General features: G+C 30.0%; 1 protein-coding gene across 10 annotated transcripts; it reads left to right on the top strand.

Moving 5' to 3' along the window:
* Positions 1–522: 522 nt before the first annotated feature.
* LOC134712550 (glutamate-rich protein 6-like) lies at positions 523–24,853 on the top strand. 10 transcript variants are annotated; one of them, XM_063574222.1, is made up of 18 exons: positions 523–604; positions 1,408–1,700; positions 2,796–2,934; positions 3,540–3,682; positions 4,121–4,165; positions 6,483–6,533; positions 8,660–8,757; positions 9,468–9,554; positions 13,236–13,603; positions 14,783–14,806; positions 15,480–15,553; positions 17,734–17,793; positions 20,324–20,481; positions 21,078–21,163; positions 22,022–22,174; positions 22,843–23,071; positions 23,725–23,804; positions 24,156–24,853. In XM_063574222.1, exons 2-18 carry the CDS (start codon positions 1,457–1,459, stop codon positions 24,340–24,342), a joined length of 2,226 nt encoding a protein of 741 aa, XP_063430292.1. In that variant the 5' UTR covers positions 523–604; positions 1,408–1,456; the 3' UTR covers positions 24,343–24,853. The 10 variants fall into 10 exon arrangements, with proteins under 10 accessions (XP_063430292.1, XP_063430296.1, XP_063430299.1 ...); XM_063574223.1 differs by having other exon boundaries at positions 568–659; XM_063574226.1 differs by lacking the exon at positions 4,121–4,165.

Raw genomic sequence — 24,853 nt, 5'->3', positions numbered from 1 at the left:
AATTCTTTTAGTATAACAAAAGAAATTTTAATTTTTCATATTTATTGATAGAACAATTCATAATTTAATAAGCCTGGTCAAAGAATCTTTGTTGGATAGTATTTATGTGATATTTTAAACTAATTTTTTAACCAGTCTTTTACAATGTTAACCCATAAATGTTTATCTCCCCCCGTGAACAATTGAAGGTCATTTTTATAAAGTTAACGGACTAAAGAATTTACAATCTTTGATAAACTTTATTACACTGAAAATGTTCTGAAAATCTTATTTTCCACACATGCAAACAGCTTGTCCCATTCGATGATCTTCGATGTTATCTGAATGGTTCGGACCCTAATAGAGCGGATCAGGAGTACTCCGGAATAGTGTAAGTGAGTCAAACCTTTACAATGTCGTAATCTATTTGATTTCGTGAAAATTGTGTATTTTAAAATAAATAATAAGTGTAAAACTAGAGTGAAGAATATTTATCTTTTAAAATTACGTAATATATATGAAAAAGATGTTTCTATTTATATTTTACGACAACAATTCACCAATCAAAACTATTGTTTGATCACATGACCGTCGCTATAACCATCGATGTAAACTATAATGGAGGGTATGCAAAAAAAATCTACCAAAATGATTTCTATTAAAATGACAATGTAACAGCTGTAAATAATAATTAACAATTTTAATGTATGGTATCTATGCATATAGATTAGATTACACAACATATTTATTTTAAAAATAACATATCCTACCGTTGGCATGCAATATAAATCTAAAATATTGTAGAATGATACAGGTACACGTTCACGTTTAAATTACAATACAGACAACCATATATTACGTCAATAACATTCATGCAAGTGAGCTCAGGGATGTTGTTGGATGTTGACAAGTCTATATTACAAGTTTTAATTGCTATCAATCAGCAAGTATTTTTTTAGAAATAGGTAATATCTTTTTTGTTTACTCGGTCTCAATTTACAAAAAATCCCTAAAATAGAACAAAGTTTTAATGACACTATATATATTAATCAAGGTGTTATGTGGCATATAGTACATGTACCAAAAGTTTACCTGTCGACCATTTAATATGTACAGTACCATGTGAAACCGCATAACACTTACAATATTGAAGTGCTTAACACTTACAAGATTGAAGCTAATTGTTTTGGAATAGTTCACTAAGGTTTTCCTTGTCTCCCCATATTTTGTATCGTTGGAAAAAAAAGTTTACATCATGAAATAATTAAAACTATCATAAAACTTGACATTTTGACATCATAGACATAGGGATGATTTAAGTTAGCAGATGTTTAAAACATTTCAAGGGACATAATTTATCAATCCTTATAGTTATATTATTATACAACCAATTTATGTCTCTTTAATTACTTACATATTTTCTTATAGAATTTGACTGAAATAATTGACAGAAATTGGCAAATAAATAGGTGGCAAAATGGATCCACCAGCAGAACCTGTAGTGACAGGAAATGCACCAAATTCTCGACCAAACAGTTCAAGGGCTGGCTCCAGGAACTCTGTCAAGTTTCCAACATCTAATCCGTTGCCACCAATTGGTGCAAAAGGTGACCATCAACCCAAAGAAGAATCTGATTCAGAGACTGATTCAATCCTTAGTGATGATGACATAGGAAAGGGAGATGATGACACAAGATCAACAAAATCAAATATTTCAAGAGGTAAGATAGTATAACTGACCATAACTACTATAAACATATTTGACCAATCAGAACAAAGTAATTGTTATTTCAACCAATCAGATTCATTCCTTTATTTCTTCAATGAAAAATACAGTTGCAGAGTACAATCAGCGAATCAACCAATCAGATTGTGGCAATTGTTCTGACTGCCAATGAAAAACAATGAACATTATGACTAGTCAATATTAACTTGACAACATGTGAAATAAAATTCATTGAAGAGAAGACATGGATTAGGAAAGGTTTGCAATGGTTTTGAAAGACAGAACTATAGGCATTCAACATCCTCCATATGTTTACCTTTGTAAGTACATATGTGCAAGAAAATAATTTGTGATTTTTTTCCAAATATAGAATATGAATATGTTAAGATTTTAAGGTACATATATTTACAAAATTACCTTTTTTTAAATGAACAATGTTGATAAAGTTGATACAAGTTTTAATTTCTTAAATGTGTCGTTTTTGATATAGCAATTTTTCTGTTCAATAGATACATGTACTGTATGTATAAGACATGGAGTATGAATTAAATACTGTAATGTAAATGAAATTAAGTGTTATTTGGATTAAATGTAAAATGTCTCAAATAGTTTACAATGTACTTTAAAGTTTAGGCTTTAAACATGTTTTTTTGCCCATCAGTTCTTATATTTGAAACAATAAGGTATTCTACTAAGAGCCCACAATTACATGTATATATACTCATTCCTTTATGAATTAAGAAGGAATTCTAGCTTGAAGCTAAACACATTCTGTCAGATTTATTTTATTTTAGAAGAGATGATGAGTTTTAAAAAAAAAAAGGAATCTGATTGTCATATTAATTCAAAAGACACTTTTTAATACAATTCAACCACTTTAGAAGCAGTTGTATCTTATCTATATGGTTATGTAAGTAAATATTTGATAAAAAAAGGCCCAGAATAAAATAAAACAATTATTTGTTTATAAGCATTCGTATTGTTCATATAAACATAAATCACAAGAGAAGTTTTGACATGATTGAGAATTGCTGATTTAGAAACCATCTTGGTAAAAACATTTTTTGATAAATTTTCTTTTTTTCTTTAGTATCATCAGCATCTTTAGACAAACCAGGGACAGGAAGTGCTAGACCATCCATAGTTCGAGGTTTTAAACGTGAGATATCAGTTGATAGAGATTCTGATGATGAACGTTCCTCGAGAAGATCTGTAACATTCTCAGGAGAGTAAGTATATCAAATAGTACATTTGTAATGTACTACTTGTAATGTACTATTTGTAATGTACTATTTGTAATGTTCTTTTTGTATTGTACAAGTTTCAAATGAGGTTTTTTTACGAAAAATACCATTGCTATATATCTTAATTGTTAATTTATTCAACTAAATGTTTCAATATGGAAAAAAACTTTAGTTGCACTAGATTTAGATTTCCTTAATTTGGTATTGATCTTGACATGAACAGTTAGATACAAGTTTCTTTTTAAATAAACAAAAGTATGATATTTATAGATTATTATTGGTCATCTCAAAAAGATTTATTTTTTGCTAGAGCCAGTATGGCGAAAGTGATAAAATCAATTGAGTTGAGATGACCAATGACTACCTGCTTATCACTAATTTACCTATGACAACATTTTTAATTTAATTGAAAACAGCACATGCCCACTTAGTTTCTTGTGATTATTTTTCTTATCACTACTGTGCTGTGTAAGGACTTTATCAGTCGGTAAGATCAAGGGAAAATTAACAAAATACAATAAATTTGTAATTCATATCAGATAAGTAGATATTTGTTGCAAATGGTGATGAAGGCATTGACCTCTTTATAGCAAATCTATGGCAAGTAAAGAGACAATGGAAAAAGTTACATATGATGGAAGAAAAATCACCTTTATTACTCTGAATACTCAAACTGACTGGGATTGGTATCAAGATCATGGAGAAGAAGCTAAAATTTTAACAGGCAGATCAAGTAAGTGACTTTAAGCCAAATGATGTCAATGTGGTAATGGGAGATAATTGTGTGTAGTGGGAACAAAAGTCAATGCAAACTATTAAGATTTAATGATACATGTATTATGAAAATGGGCAATGGTTTTTGAAATATTCTTAACACAATATAAAATGACTGCTATAGTAAACAACTTGGATTCTGCAACAAAATTATTCTTTTTTTATTAGGAATTATGTTGAGAAAATTTGTATATTTCATGTAAAAGTTAAAAGTACCAGTAGATTTGTGTACGCAAGATTACAACAGTCAGAGCTCAATTAAGAAAAAATAAAAGATTTTAAAAAGAATTCCTCATCTTGTTGGTGTTTACTTTTTATTGATATTAAAAATTCCTTGCTTGCATCAATTGACAAGATTATTATCCTTTTTTACAGTAATAACTTTTTTACATTACAGAAAAATTCTCCTTGAGATCTTCAATATCTAGTCGAGGCTCTAAAGGTTTCATCAGAATTTAATGTGCCAAAATTTTGTTTTTTAAAAATAACTTTAAAACTAGTTATTTTGTGTGTTTTATTAAAAAATGTTGATTTACTTGTTTGCACTTTTAAGTAAACGTTTGTTTGATAACATTTTTACTTTTACATTTTTAATTTCTGAAAACTAAAACTTCATTATGTTATATTAAGTAGAAAAAGTGTATGCATTTGATTGCTCTTTTAACAAAAAGTTAAATTTCATAATTTGATCAAAAACAAAAAATCTGTGTTTGTATCATATTTCAAGAACTTTTTGATTTTTATAGACATTCATGTCCTCCCTGGGTAAGAGACCAGCATGAAAACATTTTAAATGTTTCCATCTAAGAAACAAGATATATATTACACTAATATGAAAATAATTATTCAATTTGGTATTAATTTATATCACAGTTAAATAAGTAAGAACATCATTCTTTTTTAAATAAAATTTTTGGCAGACTTTTTTTTTTGATAAAACAATTTTTGGCGAGGTCTGTTTTAAAGGATCTCTAAAAATTGAGAAAAAACAACTGTCCATAAAATTTGTTTTTCATTTTTGTTGAAATATAACAAAACAATACAATATAACAAAAAAGACCATGCAGACATCACAGAAAGTGTATTTATGTTGTTTGTGTGATAAAAATAGGGTATCAATTTTGAAAAAAGAAAGAAAAACAAGGATCAAAATGTTCAAAATTCAAAGCCTGTTCCTTTTCTTAAGTTTCTTGAAACAAGTTTTTTTTTTGTTCTGAATATAAAATATTCATATGAAATAACATTTGTACAAAATTTATAATTTGTTTATTTAAATGCATGAGTTTTTTGAGTGCCTAACTGCATGATTTATATTTATACATTAATTATTTAATTTAAAAAAATAATTAAAGCTTAATTTTTTTTAACAAAATTTTTAGCAAATGGTAAAATAAAAATTATACAACTTTTCATCTGTCATATGTATAAAACAGTTGCTCTCTTTGGAGAAATAGAGATTCTACCACTACATGGAGTGTGATACATGTATCCCCTTGAGACAGTTAAATTTTAAATATTTAAAAATTAACAGTCGAGAGTGGATAAATATCGTATCACATGAGATTTGGTGGTGGAATCTGTTTCTCTAATGATTTTCAAACAATACGCAGGCAAGCTTATTCCTTCTTTGCAACTGATCTGCAAAAAGATGTGTTCTTTCTATATGCGACATCATCAGGCATGTTCACTTTTTTTTTGCCATCACAATAGGAAATTCATAAGAAAACAAGAAAATTCTACATCATAATCAAATTTTAACCATTGAAGAACTGAGAACCACACATTAAAGGATAAATTGACGACGAAGAATTAGAGAAAAATATATACTCTTCATATGTGTCATAATCAACAGATCAGTGTTAGTTTTGAAGCTGGAATAATATCTTCACTTGTTTACTTTATGCATAAAGAATGTCCATGTAAAATGTTTTTTTCCCACCTACATGTAAATTTGATCACCATTATATTCTTCTGTTACTCTTCAGGTGTTATATTTAATATTGAACAAATATATACTTTGAATGACTCAAAAATTTAGAAGGCCATTGGCCGAAACGTCTTGAAAAATTGGTTTATTTAAACAATTATATAAAGTATGTTCCCTATTGGAATTTTGAAAACAAGAATAAAAAATTGACGTTTACTGACTGTTTTTGCTGACATCCTTACCCAAAAAGTATTCCAATTAAGACACTATCTTTGCAAAAAACATTTTTTTGGCAAAAGGAATATGATGGAAAGCTGTTGCTATAAATGAGAAGATAAAAAATGAAGGCTTTTCAGGTGTTTTACTTTTATTTTATCCCTGATGAAGCTTGAATGCATATCCCAAAAATAATCTTTATATGTGAATTCAGACCTTATCAGCCATAATCTGATCGAAATAAAGTTCCTGTGTCCGGATTTTAGTGACAAGGATCTGACAATGCTCCTTCTACTTTCTGTTTTAAAGACCTTTCAGAATCCTCTGGTTTTGTCATTATAATTAACATCTTCAGAAATTTGGAGGCAAAGATTTCATTGGCTGATATACATGTAGCAAAATAGAAAGTAGAAGAGTGTTGTCAGATCCTTGTGAGTACTGGATCTGTATTTTGATCTGACCAGCACTACAATAGCCAATAAGACTTGACTTTGATTACCATCTGGCTCTAAGGGCAGGTTATGGTATCAGGGTCCAAGACTAACTTATGAGATAAAGGGTAAACTTGTTTGATCACATTTAGATGGATGGTAGATGGTTGCACTTCTGGTTTCAGGTACACAGTCACAGCATGAGGATGGTCGGGATAGTCCTTGGTCTCCAACAGGTAATGTTGCACTGTTACAGTTAATAGTTTTGAAAAGAAAGAATTCATTTGGAATGATTATAAGGTTATATAATCTGTCCTTCTGTCAGGGTTCATCTGAAATTAACCTACTTCTTATGGATCCTTGATTTTGTTAAGTTTATGTTGTATACATAGCTGCAAGAAACTCACAATGATTTTTAACATAAAATTCAATCATGACAAGCAAGAAAGCAAGACATTTCAGCATATGTTCTTTTCTTATCTTTTTTTATGATCGCTAAAAAATTCAAATTATATAAAGTTGAATTAATGAAAATAAAAAGATTTGTTATATTTCCAATGAGGCAACTAAATAGCATATTAGTTATCAACTATCTTCAGTTACTGTATGGCTTCAACCTTTTATCCCAAGATGAAAAAAAACCACATTTAAATGTGAAAAGGCAACCACTTAAAAGATTATTAAAAAATGTTTTGGAATATCTTAAAGAAATTTGATAAATTATGAAAATTTCATGACATAGACTTAAATTGGTGCTTTTTGGGGTAAAGATTGCATGAAATGCAATCATAACCCTATGTTATTGACTTCATATCTACATCTTCTAAGGCTTATCACTACCTTTTTGATACACAAAATATAGTGCATTGATCATAACATTCTATATATCTTATCCATGACATTTCCAGAAATTTATCAATGTAATATATATATATGCTCAGATACTCAAGTCACAAAACAATGCTACACATGTGAGGAAAATTGCATAACTTTTGCAAGGTATATAAATGATGTCATTGTTAAAGTCATCTTTATAAAATTGGAGATATCTCCCATTGTCCAGAATTGTCAATGCTTCATTAACAATGCAATAATTGTATTGTATAGCAATATAATATTTCCCACAGAAGGTAACCAAAAGTTAGCGTGCAATAAATTATAATATTGCACTAGTATATTGCACTAGTGCAATAAATCTTCAAAATTCATGTGGTATTTTTGTTAAATAAAAATTGAGTATTAATACACAGTATAGTGAAATGTAATTCATCCTTGAGATTGCATTGCCGTTTATCTACAACATATTAAGTTACTTTATATCAGGATACGGTCATTTATGGAAATGAGTGTACCCCTAGCTTTGTATGTTAATGCAAACTTTTAGACCAATGAGAAGATGGGGTTTCTTAGTTGCTGCGGTTGAAATCTGGTTCCCTAATTGTTTAGTTAGAGAACCAATCAAAATAGAGCGCTCATTTCAAAAATGTCCAATCAGATAGTTCATTAATTAATGTTGGGTCTTTGTTCTAACAATTGCGCGTCTTTATAGGCATTCAAGCTAATTCAGTTGCATGAAGCAGAAGCATACAATTTTGCAGTTAGAAATTTTTAAATCCCATCCTCACCCACCCTTTAAAAGGCATAATATTGGTTTATTATTATTTTGTCAATTTATTTTGTGTATATAAATATGTTTAGAGTAGTTTGACTTACAAGAACACACAGTTTTATATAATATGTTAGCTTTTATATGGAATACCACAGATTGTTCATTAATTAATTTGTGTATTGTTTGAAAACTGTACTGTTGTTTGTGGTTTTATTAATATGAAAAACTAAGCATTAAACTGTTGTTCTTTTCCCAAACATGTGTTTGTTTTACTAGTACCCAACTGGATTCACTGGTTTCTAGACTGCATTCCGAGCAGAGTAGGTCAGATGCTATTCTGCATCTGTTCTGAATCCGGTCTAGATTCCAACACATTATACTGTCAGTTTAAGGGTTAAGGGGGGGGAGGGGCCTATTTCTAAATGCTGTAGATTAATGACGTCATCAACAACAAAATCTTAGTTTAAACCATTTTTTTCTTTTAAATATTATATTGCTATACAATAAAAGGGTTATTGCATGAATATTGGGGAATATTGTCCCTCGCAGAACATATATTGCACTCGCAAGCTCGTCCAATATAAAATTCTACTTAGGACAATATTCCCCAATATCCATGCAATAACCCTATATTACTTCCCACAAATAAATGAAGCAATCTTTACCCTTTTGTGCCTTCAAGCACTTTGATTCAATTTATTAAATACAAGTTTTGTTTTTATAAGGGTTTTCTTTTTTTAATTTGAACTGTAGGTAAACCAGAAGAAGAGGATGTGATAAAACCAAGTCCTCCTACCCCTGAGGAGTATGGGATACCACAGTTAGACCTTAGTGATAGTGATTCAGACTCTGTAAGTTAACATGTCACATGATTGTAGACTGTAAGTCAAGATGTCACATGATTGTAGACTGTAAGTTAAGATGTCACATGATTGTAGACTCTGTAAGTTTTAAAAGATGTCACATGATTGTAGACTCTGTAAGTTTTAAAAGATGTCACATGATTGTACAGTACATATTTGATTAAGTTTTTAAATGTTGATATATCTGTGCATTTATTGTGACCATATTAGTTCTGGTAATATTGAACAGCAGGAAATTCATTACTAAAAAGTAAATTTTAAATAGTACAGTACTGAAATGATAATTTTGTTACGACACACATCTTTCTCAGAGAAATGGTAAAAAAGAAAAATGAATTAAAATAGTAATTTTTTTATTATTAGCCAATTGGTTCACCTAGGCTGGCTTAAAAAGTTTATATATAATTTATTTATATACAAACTTAAATTACATTTATAATTCTCACATGTTTGTACTTTGCTGAACAAATTTACAATAATATCATCATTATGTATACACAATTATTTCTGAATTTACAGCATTTAAGTTGATATATTCATTAAATATTAAACCTTGAATTCCAAAACTATCAAATTCAAGCAGCTGAAACACATATTTGCTATATGTATACATGATACATGATGGTAGGGCATCATATTTTAATTTTAAATGTCAAAAGTATGAATATCTAGTTATTGTCATGTGACTTTTTCTAAAGAGTTCTGATGAGGACAGCTATAGGAGGCATCACGAGGAGGAGGATTATAATTATATGCCAAGTATTGGGCCTCCTAATATCTTACAGGTAGTATACATTGGTGAAGGCAGATCTAGTGTTAGTTTTGCTTACTAATTTGTGGTGGTAGAAGCTAATGTGTGTGCTAAATTGTCATATTTCTCTTTACATTTTATACCATTCAAAACGAATCTTCTGTTTTTTAATCATGGTGCAAAGACATTAACTAAAGATAATAGGAAATTTCTTGATTTGGTTAGCAAAATAAAAAAATAGTATGACATGTAGATGTCCATGTCTTTATAAATATCAAACAGTTAGAATGAACATTTTTGAAAATTACAAAGTTTCTTATATTTCAATGAATTGATCAATAACATGTTTTTTTTATACTTAATTTGCTTATTTTAGATGTACAGTACAAAGTGGGAAAAAAACTAAATGTACAATATTCTAAAAGTAAGAATTTTGAGAGATCTTGATAGAGGCATTTTAATCAGAATATTTTGTTTGAATGGTTAAACATTGTTTTTTTATTGATTGTTAGATTGAGTTATATGTACATACGAGCTGTCCCATGTGGAAAGGTACTGTAAATAATATAACTTTTTGAGGCCAATAATGAAAGTTCATCAAAGCTTTTCAGCAAATAATATTTTTCCAGAGAAGCCATTTTCCATTTCATTAGATACTTTATATTTGAAAATGTTCTGTCACAATAGGAAGAAAGTTATTTGTAAGTTTTGAGTTGATGTAAGGTCCAATGACACCTAGATGGTAATTGAACCATTGAAAATATTGGTTTCTCCCATCCTTGTTTTGGTTTCATAGAATATTTAAAAAAAAAAAAAGTATTAAGAAACATTTTTTACAGTGATAAGCGGAAAAAATCCTGAAAAAAATATCACAAAATTAGACCCCCTCCAGGCTAACAATGTGAACAATGAAAGCAGGAAATTTATTAATTGATAATGTCCATTTTTTTCTGCTGCGATTTGTAAATTTTACCAGGGAGATTACACAAAAAGTATATTGATATATACATATCAATATACTTACATGCAGACTTCTTATACGTTCAGGTATTTCACATCCAATTGTTTATGGAAATATTCTTTATGAAGCACAAAGGTGTCAGTATTCACCTCAGAAATTTACAAAACCTTTGAATAGACTTATTAAGAAGGGATATAATAACAATACTGTTGTCAAATCATTAAAGATTGCATATTTTGGCGTTAATATTGAGTCACTGATAAGGTCTTTGCGTCGGAACTAAACACATTTATTCTAAAAACAGTTGTTGGCATGACACCGGTTATGTTCTTCTCATATATGTTATGATGGTATGATACTAAACCCCTAACGGGAAGGATTGTGTCTGATGTTCATATAATGAAATCATAATCTTTTAGTCAGTTTAATTGAAGTCTGGAGCTGGCATGTCAGTTAACTGCTAGTTGTTATTTATATATTATTGTCATTTTGTTTATTTTCTTTGGTTACATCTTCTGACATCAGACTCGGACTTCTCTTGAACTGAATTTTTATGTGCGTATTGTTATGCGTTTACTTTCTACATTGGTTAGAGGTATAGGGGGAGGGTTGAGATCTCACAAACATGTTTAACCCCGCCACATTTTTGCGCCTGTCCCAAGTCAGGAGCCTCTGGCCTTTGTTAGTCTTGTATTATTTTAATTTTAGTTTCTTGTGTACAATTTGGAAATTAGAATGGCGTTCATTATCACTGAACTAGTATATATTTGTTTAGGGGCCAGCTGAAGGACGCCTCCTGGTGCGGGAATTTATTGCTACATTGAAGACCTGTTGGTAACCTTCTGCTGTTGTTTTTTTATTTGGTCGGGTTGTTGTCTCTGACACATTCCCCATTTCCATTCTCAATTTTATATGAATAGCTAATGACATCTTACATTGATAAAAGTGAAAAATGTTAATTTGTATTTTGTTCCTTTTCCCTTGGAACAGCTCATTTTGATTTATGCTTAATCTGTTTTGCAAGAAAGTTAACATATTAAATTCACTTGCAGCATACAAAGTTATATAATTGTCACATTAATATATACTAATATGATTTTTTTTTTGACAGCACATACACATATATATTTATATATGTAAATTTTAAAAGGAAATTCCCTTAATTTCTTGAGATATTTTGTTGCTAATTTAAGCTTTAAGTGAAAAAAAAGGTGTATTATTTGTTCCAGAGTGAAATACTTAGATTTTTAATAAGTTGAATATTTGGTTGTCACGACCATAAAGCTTTGGAATTAAAATTTTGATTCAGTCCAAAAAACAAATCATTGTAATTGAAATACATTGTTTTCCTGTGAAATTAATTCATCACAAATGAAACATCACATGTAAACTAAATGCTTTTTAATAGGACAAGCATGCTAAATATAGGTAAAACTTTCCTTATTTAAGGTTTGCAATGAAGATTTCAAAGTTACTTTAACCATTGTTAGAGATTTAGTTTTATTGAATGTTGTGATAGCTATTATTAACATTGCATTGAAACCTTTTATTTCACATTGAAAAGCATGTTACAGAATACAAGCTATATGGATGCTTATCAGGCAGCTTTTTTGTATACAGGTCGATATTTCAGAAGGTAGAAGAGCTGGATAACCCATATCTTGTGTACAGATGCCATATACATAAATTCTGACATTTTCATTTAACATGTGTGCCCTTGTCCTTGACCTTATTTCAAGGGTTGACTTACCCCTTATAAAAACTATTTTTATGCCCCAACTACGATAGTAGAGGGGCATTATGTCTTCTGGTCTGTGTTCGTCCGTCCATCTGTCCCGCTTCATGTTAAAGTTTTTGGTCAGGGTAGTTTTTGATGAAGCTGAAGTCCAATCAATTTGAAACTTAGTACACATGTTCCTTATGATATGATCTTTCTAATTTTTAAGCCAAATTAAACTTTTGACACTATTTTCATGGTCCACTGAACATAGAAAATGAAAGAGCGAGTTTCAGGTTAAAATTTTTGGTCAAGGTAGTTTTTGATGAAATTGAAGTCCAATCAACTTGAAACTTAGTACACATGTTCCAAATGATATGATCTTTCTAATTTTAATGCCTAATTATATATTTTACCCATTTTAACGGTCCATTGAACATGGAAAATGATAGTGCAAGTGGGGCATCCATGTACTTTGGACACATTCTTGTTTATTATGTATATTTGGTGTAAGGGAGAATATACAAGGAGCTTTATCTTTTTCTTATCATTCTCTATTTGTTTTGTTCTTTGTATTCTCAATTTGTTCTTATGGAAATTCATTAATTATGGCTTGGCAACACCCATTTATTTTATGGGGTCAGAGGGGGGGGGGGGGGGGGGTGGGGTGAAATGATGAGATTAGTTTCTCATGTGTAATTATCAGCTCTTTTTATTTTATTTTGAGAAAACGCTGTTTTCATTGCAACCAATGTAATGAATACAATAGTATGCAGGTCATGAAAATTAATATATAAACCTTCAATTAACTTTTAATGTCTGTATTGCCTTAAAGTATTACTTAAAAATGTAGTTGTTTATCCAGAGAAATTTCTTTCTTAAAGAAGATTTTAAAGTTCTTAAAAGATTCTATTTAGATATGTATATTTTTTTGAAGATATCAATTAAGAAGATCTATTAGAAACATTTAACTAGTTTGCTATGTAACAAGAAATATCATTTTCTTAATTCTCATTTATGTTTATTTTACACTTTAGTATAATAGAGAATCAGAAAAGAAAGAATTTGATGTGGAAGATCCAGATGCTCGTTTGATTGAGGATGAGGTTGATGACGATTTCCCTAAAGATGACCGTGGATTACAATATGGAATATTTGGTGGTATATGTGAATTTTGTGGACATGATATACAACCTTTCCCAACCTTAGAACAGCAGTTAAATTTCCCACCGGATCAACTTTTCTGTTGTGACCGGTATAGGGAATTCTTTGATTTTGCAACAACAACTGCATTTTCAATGGCAGAAGAACAGAAGAAGAAATCAAAGATGATCAATATCAAATCACATGGTCCATTTTCTGACAAGAAAGCAAAAAAAGCAGCCCAAGAACGAGCAGAGAAAAGGTATGCAAAGGAGATAATTTATAATCATATATATATAGATTATCTATTTTCTTCTTTTAAAAACTTGTTACAAAAATGGTACTGCATGTATATACATTTTCATGTAAGGAGTCCTGAGAATACACCAGTCCATATAGCTTTTCTGTTAAACAGCCTAAATGAGTACAGAAGTTAACCTTGCCTAATATCTCCTAGTAATCTTTACTGCTCTTTACATGTTGTATCTACTCTTTTCCTTGTCATTAATTTTTTTGTTTTGAACTTTGAACTTGTCTTATACCTATTGTAATCTTAACTGCTCTTTACAAGGTGTAGGTACTCTTTCTGGTCACAAAATGATGTGTGTTTACATATGCATAAATATCTTCCTTTATCTTGACCATATGTCTTAAAACTCACATAAAAACTTGTATCTTGTTTTTTCAGTCTGATTAGACTAAGATGGAGAGGTTTATAATTGGCTGCACAGTCAGTTAATAATACATTGCTGCACTCAATCCCACCATTTTCATAATAATGCATAGATTATATATTAGTAATACAGTCTCCTATCAGCCTCTTACTTCATAAGCTGGTACATCTTTCTTAAATCTGTATACAGATGGTCTTTAAAGTATTACTTCACTATTTTGAACCATACCTGCCAACTTTTCAAAATGCCCATGGGGGTTTTCTTGCAAGAGGGCTCTTGTAGTCCTATAAAACCCTCAAGAACCTTCAAATGTATTTTAATGTTGTTTTTTTGGCTTTTTCATACTTTAAAAAGCCAATAGCCATAACTATTGCAAAACTATTGTTTTGTTTGAAATTGTTGACAAAAATGCTCTTTCAAAATTTCTTTTTGAGAGCTTCAAAAGCAGGAAGCATGGGGGAGATTCCCCTCAAATAGTAACAGTTGGCAGGTATGTTTTTCTTCTCAAATCATTCTGCATTCTAAAGTGAGTTTTACATATCAACACTACCACAGAATGATGCTCTTTCTAATATTTTTTCATAGATGTGAGAGTGACCAAATATAGGTTTCTATTGAGATTCAATCTTATATTCTATGATGCATCATACTTATACAATCTATCTATTGAAAACTTGATCTTTAATCTCTTTATTCTCTTTATCTACTTTCTGTTTCTTTAAGCTTGTTTTGATCTATGATGTGCTTTATTCTATTTCATCCTCCAGAGGAAGAGCCTACGGTCAGCCATGGTAAACAGGAAATTATTCATAATTATCATCTTCAGTGCTCATCACATAAGATAAGCTTTTAAATTTGTTTCTTGTAACTTTGTTCTTAAATGTTAAATTCAGTTAAGCTGATCTTCTGTGCAAGTTTGAAATTGTGTCTTTTATGCTATTTCTTTTCTGAATCACATTTGTTTGTTTAATTTTATGTATTGTATTTCTTTTTTATTTTCATTATTATTTATCCCATCATTTTCCTATTTAACAATATCTTCTTCTTTAATGAGTACTATTGAATTGTCTTCAGTGTGCTCATTTGTTAGTGTTGATGTCTTCTATGTCAATTTATCTACACATCTTAGCATCCAAATTCATATTCATTACATGGTCTGCATTACCTCCTATTATAACCATTATTTTATGGTTCTCTGTCTTCATGTTATGTTTATATTATATATGCAATAATTCAACAAAAAAGACCCAATTGAATTCTTAAACTGAATAATGAATAGTTATATACCAGCAAGCTTGAATAGATGAGCAGATTGATCAAGACAATGAAAATTAACCTCATTCCACCCAACCCCTAAAATACTTTTTTGACATCTGAATTTAAAGTTTTCATGATTAATTCATTTTGTTATCTTGATTTTTGATAAGATATAACTGTGTTACTGAATATTCAATTGATTTTCAGGATGAAAGATAGAGAAATGGCCCGTAGACAACAAGAAGTATCTGGAATGTCAACACAGTCTAACTTTATGAATTGTGAGTCTAATCAATCTGTTAGTCTAGGTGTGGAAAGGCTACACATTGAAAAGTGTTTGTTTGTGTGTTGATAACACTTTTTTTTTTATTTAGCACAAATATAATGGATAAATAAATATGTAATAAGATAAATTAGAATATAATTATTGCACTCATTGAAGAAGTTAAGTATTGAAAAGAGATTTTGTTGATAATAGAATGACTGTAAAAAGTAACAGAAATTTTGTTTAGTGACAGATAATCATGATGCACTGTCTTTTATTCTTCCATTTTCATGATGTATTTTATGGACCTTTATTTGCCTTTGAGCTAAGTTGTTGTCTAGGAGTGTATGTTTGTATGACAAACTATCATACAGCCGTGACCTCATTTCTACAATTCAGTGGTCAGGATAAGTCTCTGTATTACTTCTCTTCATAAGTATAGCTATACTTGTTTATAAAAAAAAAACTTTTGTTAAATGAATTGGTTCTTGATGTCTTATGACCTTGACCTCTTTATCACACTCCAGTGATCAGGGCATTGCATCAATTGGATGTTTTTAATTGTGAAAAGTATATCTGACTGAAATATGCTACATGATATATGGCCTTGACCTTATTTTCATATTTTGATTAATTTTAAGATCAAGAACTGTTCTTCTGTACATGAGGTGTTATTTGCTGCTTGTTGGCAGTAAAATTTCTTTTGCCACTGTCAAAATGGATTGTGGCAACTATTTCAATTCAATATAGTTAATCCTTGATTATTGTTTAAATATCAACACTGCCTTTTGAGTGAAATGAGAATGTTAGATAGTGCAATTGCATGCTGATGCAGCTAATGATAATATAATAAATTATAAATAAACTGACTGCCAATAGAAACACAACACCTACATATGTTTTTCCATTTGCTTATAAAAATTCAAAGTGACAACAAGTTGTCATTGCACTTTGATCAATCTTTTAAAGACTATGAGACTTTCACAGTTTTTCGGAATGAAAAGGTTTGTCTGAACCCATACTGTTCAATTAGTGTGTAGCCAAATGTCCAAAGAATGCCTTTAAAGATTTTTTTGTATTTATGCAAACAAGGATATATGGGGACCCTGAATATGATGTGTTGTGTGTTTGTTGGCATTTATTATAATTTCTGTTTCTTGCAAAGGTGTTGGGTTCATAGTCATTTAGGGATGCATATTAATTAATTCTTTCATATTTTAGCATGTTAGAAATATGAAATGGCTTTATACTTTAATTTCTGTTCAACATCATTCATCAGATAATAATACTGACATTAAACCATTATTCAGTAAACATCATACAATTTATTGGATGATGCAGTCTCTCTGCCACTGATTATTTATAGATTTATAATACACTGAAGAAATTGGTTAATATTTTCATATAGTACATCACATATCAGTATAAGAATCACCACTGGGAAATTTGAAGTGAACTGCAAGAATACTCACTTGAAAATAGAATATGCTTATGAATGAATAATTTAAAAAAAAGTTCATCCAGTCAAATCCTCTTTAATGTATAGTAACAACAAACTGTAAGGAACTTTCAACTTAACTTCATCAGGATTGTAAGGTAAAACTGGGAGATGAGAACTAAGAAAATTAAGGGTTGAAGTGAAGAAAAATAAGGCTGTCAGACTGCTGAAAATGTAAGGGTGAAGACCCTTCCAGTCGTGATTTCTGACTGATACATGATACATTCTTCTACATGATACATACTTCTTCATGATGCATACTTCTTCATGATAGATCATCTATAACTACATTACATATAACTACTTCTTTGAGAAATTTGTGGAGAAAAAGTCTTTAAATAAGCTTCTGAATTAGACACAGGAAATCTGCCCATTTTAATGTTATTAAGTGCCTTTGTTAACTTTTGAAACTGACTTTCAAACAGTGTATTAAAGACTTATAAAGGAATGTACAAGTTTGTTAATCTATCCAAACAAAGAACTATTAGATCTCACATTGAATCTTTGATCACAAGATCCACTTCTAATTTAAGATCCACTTCTAATTTAAGATCCACTTCTAATTGTAACTCTGACATACTTCTCACACAGATTTCTCATTCTATCCCTCATTTCATGTCTTTTTCTTCTTTCTAATCATTCTATCTTTTCAAGCTTTTCTGAGATTGAATTTACATATATGCTGTACATTGTTTTAGCGGGGGCAGCAGCATCTGTTGCCCGAGGTAGACCAGGAGTAGCTCCTCCACAGCCGATTGGTAGGTGGAATCATGGGAAAACTGCATGATTACCAGCGACACCTTCAGTGTTCCTTAAATAAGATATTATAACTTAGTTAGCTTATGCTTTAGTATATGGGATAGATTAAAATTAGATAATATTAGATATGGAATATGTTTTTGAATTTTATGGTCACTGTTCGGATGCATTTAGCATATTTTTCTACGTGCTTTAAAAAAAAATCCAGGAAAATATTTTTGATTTGAAATTGATGAAATTTTTTGGTGTTCTATCAACATAGCATATTTTTTTGTTAGTAAAATTCATACATTGACTAACTGTAGATAAACTTTAAATTGACCATACATATTTCATGTCTGATTTCTCCAATATCTTGCTTTCATGTATCTAACAGATGCTTGTCTGTATCACATATTTGTTTTCTTATTTTATCTTTTCAATTCCTTTTCTTACTATACTGCCGACCAATATTATATACATTTTTTTGATAATTCATGCATTAATGCAAGCAATAGAAAACATTTTTTTAAAGATTTTAAAATTATTTTTTTATTGATTCACCTAGAGGAGAACATTCACATCAATAAACCGACAATTATACAGCTGTCCTATTAGTGTTACAACTTTTAAACTGTTAAGTTAAAAATGAATTAAATTCTAATATTAATTAAACCATTGTCTCAAGTCAGTAAAGTTTAATAAATTCCCCATTAATTTCATTTATTAGTAATTAATCTCTCCTAAAAAACATGATAAATAACAATTAACTGTCAAAGTACATCGAAGACTTTTGAGGCACAATGTTCAAAGGTTCCTTTAGATATTGCAGTATCAATTATACTGTTGCTGCTAAAAGTTATTTTCTTTTCTGTCCACGTTTTTTGAGAATATTTGCGCATTTTTTGTAAAAAAAAGGTGTATCATAGTTTCTATTCTTACAAGTCATTAGTCTGAAATGGACCTAAGAAGTGGTATGTATAGCAAACTCTGAAAAGAGATGAGCAAAAGAACTATATTGCTTTAACAGAAATGCTTCATAATGATGATAATGGTGTAATATTTGAACCAATGTATTTTGCAAAAGGATATGGGTTATACCCCAGAAATAACTTCCAGAGCTTATTGCTTTATTTCCTATATCATGTGATGTGATGTAAAATCTGCATTTATCTGAAAGGAGTATATGGTGATGGGATCAATTCATAGACTGATTTTATGATGTCAGATAATTCAAGTTTAATTCTAGTTTTGGAACCTTTTACATTTCAGTTAAGTTAATTACAAATTTGGAAATATGAGATAAAAATTAAGGATTACATTAAAATGGTTATACATTAAAGATAGATCAGTCAAAATCCAGTTCATTGTTATTTTTTGTGGAAATTTTGATATAAGATATAAGTATGTTTGGAGACACTTTGTTAACATTTTAGAAAGTCGTAACACTTCTTCTCGAGAAAAGAGTAATTTGTCTAGGTCAGTTAGCAATATAGTAGCTCAACTGTCTGATGTGGACATACCTGACCATTATGAAGGTAAATGTCTTGTTATATCATTTTCTTAGGGTATTTTTGTCGAATAAAAGTTGTTTATTGATATAAGATGGTTTTATATAGCTATTGTTGGTCTCTGTACAACTCAGATATGGTGAAAGGAAGGTATCATAGAATTTTTTCCAGTAACTTGACCTTTAATCAGCAAATTATGTGATTTATACTAAGTTACATTATAATTAAAGGAATTATACAAATTAATCTGGAATAGGATTTTAAATGTCATGTCTCAAGATCAAATGTGCACATTTAAATACTTTATTTAGACAAATTAATTACACATCTTATAATGTCACTCTCATATGTTTGATCACAGTTTATTAATTCACCACTACTAAAATAAAATTGGTTTTTAAAATTTTAAGTGTATAGTTCAAATTTACGAAAATTGATGTAGTTAAAATCCATTCATTGCCTTGAGCTAAAACCCAACCTGCATGCTGTTTGTGAGTAACTTCCCTTGTAGATAACATTAACACATAGTGGATTCCCTCCCCTTCCTTTATTAGAGCAATTTTTTTATATTATTTTTTTTACATAACTAAGCACTACAATTTTCATATAATAGAATTTGATTCTGTTAATGATAAGTAAGTTAATTATTTCTGTTAATTGAAATTAATAAATTGTATATCTTTGCATGAACTATCAGTTAACATTCAATATACCATCAATGGAAATATTTATTTAGTTCAATTTGGTTATGGTTTATACATATTAACACTGTAGGATTGCATTATTTGTTAATGAGTGATAGCATACTTTCCATTTTATTACATTGAATAAGAAGAATCAGCAGAGACACCTGCAAATGAGTTTTTAAATGACTTTTTGGTAATTTGGAAAATGAAAAATTTTGAAATATGTCTGTTCAGTTAGCTTACCTTCAGAAAATTTGTTGCCAAACTATTGAAAAATTGAAAGTATGCTTTAAATTGGTAGAACTCCTGATTACAGTATCAATGTTATAATGTTTTGTTGATTATATTTGCAGTCGCTCGTCAAGTCAAGACTATAAAATACCAACTGTCATCACAGATGTGTTTAAATGAAGGATGGACAATTAGACCTCCAAGTCCTGTTCTGCCAGATGATGACAATGATGTGTTCACACCAGAACCATTAGATCCTGCCATGATTGCTGATGGAAAGGTCAGCATACTTTCACTATGTAGTATATAACATCTGATAGTGAAATAATTTAGAAGAACCACTGCTCATTTCTTTATATTATTAATACCAAGTTCTCAAAAATGGATATTTTCCATTGTTTTTCAATTATTCAATAAAGTTGACTGCTGAAAAAAGAGTATCTTGAAAAACGGAATTATCAAAAACTGAAAAACTAATATATGACAAACTGTTATTCCTTTTGTGTTCACTAGAAGGAAGCTAATTGATGGATTCTATGTCATTTAGTCTTTAGTAGAGAGTTGTCTCAGAGGCAAGCATACCACATCTTCTTATATATATATTAAAACACTTATTTATTTTTGCATCATCCCTTTCCTTTAAAATTGCAAATTTAACATTACCTGTTGACTGTCAACATAAAGCTTAGAGATATATTTATACTACCATATAAAAAACTTTATCATAACCTACTAAGTTGAAAGGACAAGATAGTTGTGGCCATCAGTATATATCATATATTTGTAAGGGATCCTATTGTAATGAAAATGACATATCAATATCATACCATAAATGAAATGTTATTCAAAATGAACTTATTTTTGCTAATATTTTAGTGGAGAGAAAGACCAATGATAGAAAAGTTTTACGAAGATGAACAGAAATTTGTTACGTTGTTTCCAGATGGTACAGGAAATGTTTTGTATCCTTTAAATCTCTACAGATAATTATATATATTTCAAGAAAATGCTTCAGCTAATTAATAATTGGTGCTGTTCAGTCTCGTTTGAGGAGACTGTATTTAAAAATTCATCGGCCAGGTGGGACAAAGTAAGACCAGGGTGGAGTATCAATATCTATGTAGCAGCTAGTCTAGCTACACGTTCAATAGTCAAAATTTACTTAGCACTACGTAGCAGCTACGATATTGAACGTGGCCCAGCTTATAGTATGGTGATGTCAGGTGGGTGGGAATGCAGATGGACGGATGAGCAAATGGGTGGTTTTCAACTAAGATCCCCAAAACTTCACAGGAGGGTTGCATATATGTTGAAATTTTGCATCTGCTCAACTATGAAATTGTTTAATTTAGGAATTTATTCATTTGACCAAATTTGGGAACTTAGTCATACTTCTAATATTTTCAAGTTCAGCCATTTGAGTCTTAGACACTTGATATTTAACTTGATATTAAACACATTATAAGTACATGATACACATATCAGTCATTATACAGTCTATCTATTAGAATGATGCTGAAATATTGATGGGTTTCAACATTGAAATAACATGAATATGAATATAATATACTGTGGATTCATTATTATTGGTTGGATACCAATTTTCGTGGGTTTCGTGGATATAGGTGAACCACGAATTCAAATGTTCAACGAATAACATATTTTCAATAGGCTTTGTATACATAGATTGGCAAAACCACGAAATGAAATATCCAAGAATATGAACGTTTTCAGCAATCCACGAAAATTGATGCCCACGAAAATAAATGAATCCACAGTATACAGACTGTGTGAAATATTGAACCTTAACAACTGACTAGTTATCCTAGTGGGAATTTAGCTATTCTGGTGTCATCAGTTAAATTAGGGCAGTATCATTATGTTTTACATGATGACCAGCCAATGCCTAAAACAATATCGACCTTTGACCCTGCAGGATATGGCAGTTGTTACCATACAAATGGAACAGTAAGGTGAGTATTGGGGACAAAAGTGAAATTCACTTGCAACACTGGTGAACAAATGCAGAAGATTGTTATTATCATACGGAACAAAATAAAATGGCTGTTATATTACTGTCTTTGAACAGGCATTTTCATAAATCTTGGTATGGAGTTATACTGTGTTTTCAACACTAAACCTTCCACTTGTAAAAGTCAATCTACACTGTCATGACTCTACAATGAAAGTGTATACCAAATAAGTTGTTCCGATTATGAAATAAGTCTTTTTGCATGAAAAATGTATGCTATGTTAACAAGCTGGCAAAGAAAAACAACATTCACATCACTCATAAGCATTTGTCCTGAATTTAATTTACTCTGTTTGTTATGACTTGTGTGCTAAAATGTATTGTGCTATGCTTTATTACTCTGATGTAACTTTGTAAATTTATGGGTTTGACTAAGTAATGATGGCATAGATGAAAATGTCTTCCTGAAACTTTCAATGTAGATCATTTATTTAATATTAAAAAAACAAAACATTGGATTATTCTTCGTTGCTTTAGTTGTTAAAACTATATTTTGATATTTTCATGAACATGTGACTTTCTTGGATCATTGACTTAATAAGATGAAAATGTAAATAAAAAGTATGTGTAATGAAGGGGGTGTTCATCTTTTTAATCATTGATTATTAGATTATACTTGGACCAGATGGGAGGTGTAGAGTTGGATGATACAGGTGCCAAGAAAAAGAAATGGTCCTGGAAAGACCAAGAAACTCATGTGCATGCCCCACCATTCCAACCTATCTGTTTTGCTCTCAATAAAAACATGGCTGTGCGAGTAATGGGACAGGAGAACATAGCTGTTACATTTAGTGCCAAACAGAGAAGTTGTAGATTTAATGTGGGAACCAAACTTAAGGTAAGATGTAAACTATGTTCATTTCTGATGATGTATTCAGTGAAAATGAGTAACACAGTAATAAGCTATGGCTGGCAAAACAGTTGATTTATACAGAAGGAAAACCATACACTACCACTGAAACATAGTTGGGTTTTGCAGTTAGATGATTACAATTAACCATTTACAATAAAAGAAGGAAATTTAGATACTGATAAGGTATTGCATTGTAGCACTGTTTGTCAATAAGACAGTATGTGTAAAATATAAGGAAACATGTAAAATCTATATTTGAATGTCTTGCTGATTAAGCATTTTTTGGCCCCATGAATTCGAAAATCAAAAAGTATGATAAGATGAGGGTTTTCTCCACACCTACTTTTATTGCAAGATAAACTGATATAAGTTGTTATATTATACAAAATATTTTTTACGAGTTACACACTGGTAGATAATAGAATGAAAATTTAGCTTACTGAAGATAATTTGAATCAACCGTAGTGGACATTTAGAATCTTCTTTTGAACATTTTGTGTACATACCATTTACATGCTGATGCCACTTTGTCATTTCTACCCGTGTTACAAATAGTACTCAAGAGATAGTGATATTAATTTAACAACATATGGAGTAGGTTTATAAATCTATTAAATGACGGTTTTATTTTTTTTCAGTTGGTGGCACCAGAAAATATACCTCCAAAAGAAATAGATGATAATGCAATATTCCTGAGTGAGAAGAAACTCAGAGTAGAGTAAGTGTTATTACAAGTACTAAAGACTACTGTTATATAAGTTATTAATTGAATTCTTAAAATTGCATGATTGCTTAAAATTAGATTGCTTCTTTTTATTATGATGATGGCAATTTTTACATCTGCTGTGTAGCCACTTTCTGTTTTCCAAATAGTTTGAAATAAACAACACTCATTGTATATGGTAAATTTGTGTCAAAATTCTACCTGCTTCTGTGAAAGAGAATAATTTATATTTGATCTGCAGCTTGAAAATGTTGAAAAACTTATTATATTGTCATTAGTAATAATAAATCTATTGCATTGTTAATGCTATAAAAGTGTAATCATTTCTTGTTTTTTTCCTTGCAGGACTTTATTAGATAAAGTAGCAACACTATTGAAATTCCCAAATTCTCCTAAAATAGATAAAATCTTGCCTCCGTTACATTTGACATCAAAAAGTCTGAAGACAGAAAGAATGAAGAAAGAAAGAGCAGACCAAATCACTGCACAACAGAACAAAAAACCAGGAAAACCTATACTTGTTGTTAGTTGATGTGTTAGATATTAAATAATGGTAGATTTTTTATTTAATTAAATTTAAATGATTTGTTCAGGACTTTTCAAAAAATTGTAACTGAAAGTGGAAAGGTGGAACTGTCTGCATAACAAAAAAGTTTAAAGAGTGATCAAAATCGTTCATGTGTAAATCTGCTGGTTACTTCAGTCCTCTTGCACACCCTTATAAAAATAAGATGGTTTGTTCATTTATTGATATGTCAATTAGCAACATGGACATTTTGGACAAAGCACAATACGAGATGACTATCATAAAACAACTAAAGTATATAATATTTTACAGAATTAAAGTTGAAAAATATTGTTTCTATAAGGTTGTTTTAACCTTACATAGTCTACATTGTGTAATATACTTGTATATACATAGAGAAACAAATTGTTATTTATTGTACATACTTAGAAAACTGTGTAATATACTTGTACATACTTAGAGCAACATACTGTATATGTATAGAGATATTTATATATTCAAAACAGTGTGCAATAAA

The sequence above is a fragment of the Mytilus trossulus genome, chromosome 3, assembly GCF_036588685.1.
Source record: "Mytilus trossulus isolate FHL-02 chromosome 3, PNRI_Mtr1.1.1.hap1, whole genome shotgun sequence".
Taxonomy (NCBI): domain Eukaryota; kingdom Metazoa; phylum Mollusca; class Bivalvia; order Mytilida; family Mytilidae; genus Mytilus; species Mytilus trossulus.
This window is presented reverse-complemented; position numbering and strand designations above follow the sequence as displayed.

Coding starts and splice junctions, on each gene's coding strand:
- LOC134712550 (XM_063574222.1), top strand. CDS start 1,457: ATGGATCCACCAGCAGAACCTGTAGTGACAGGAAATGCACCAAATTCT. Junction 2,935..3,539: donor TCTGTAACATTCTCAGGAGA/GTAAGTATATCA, acceptor ACCTCTTTATAG/CAAATCTATGGCAAGTAAAG. Junction 15,554..17,733: donor ACAGTCTAACTTTATGAATT/GTGAGTCTAATC, acceptor ACATTGTTTTAG/CGGGGGCAGCAGCATCTGTT.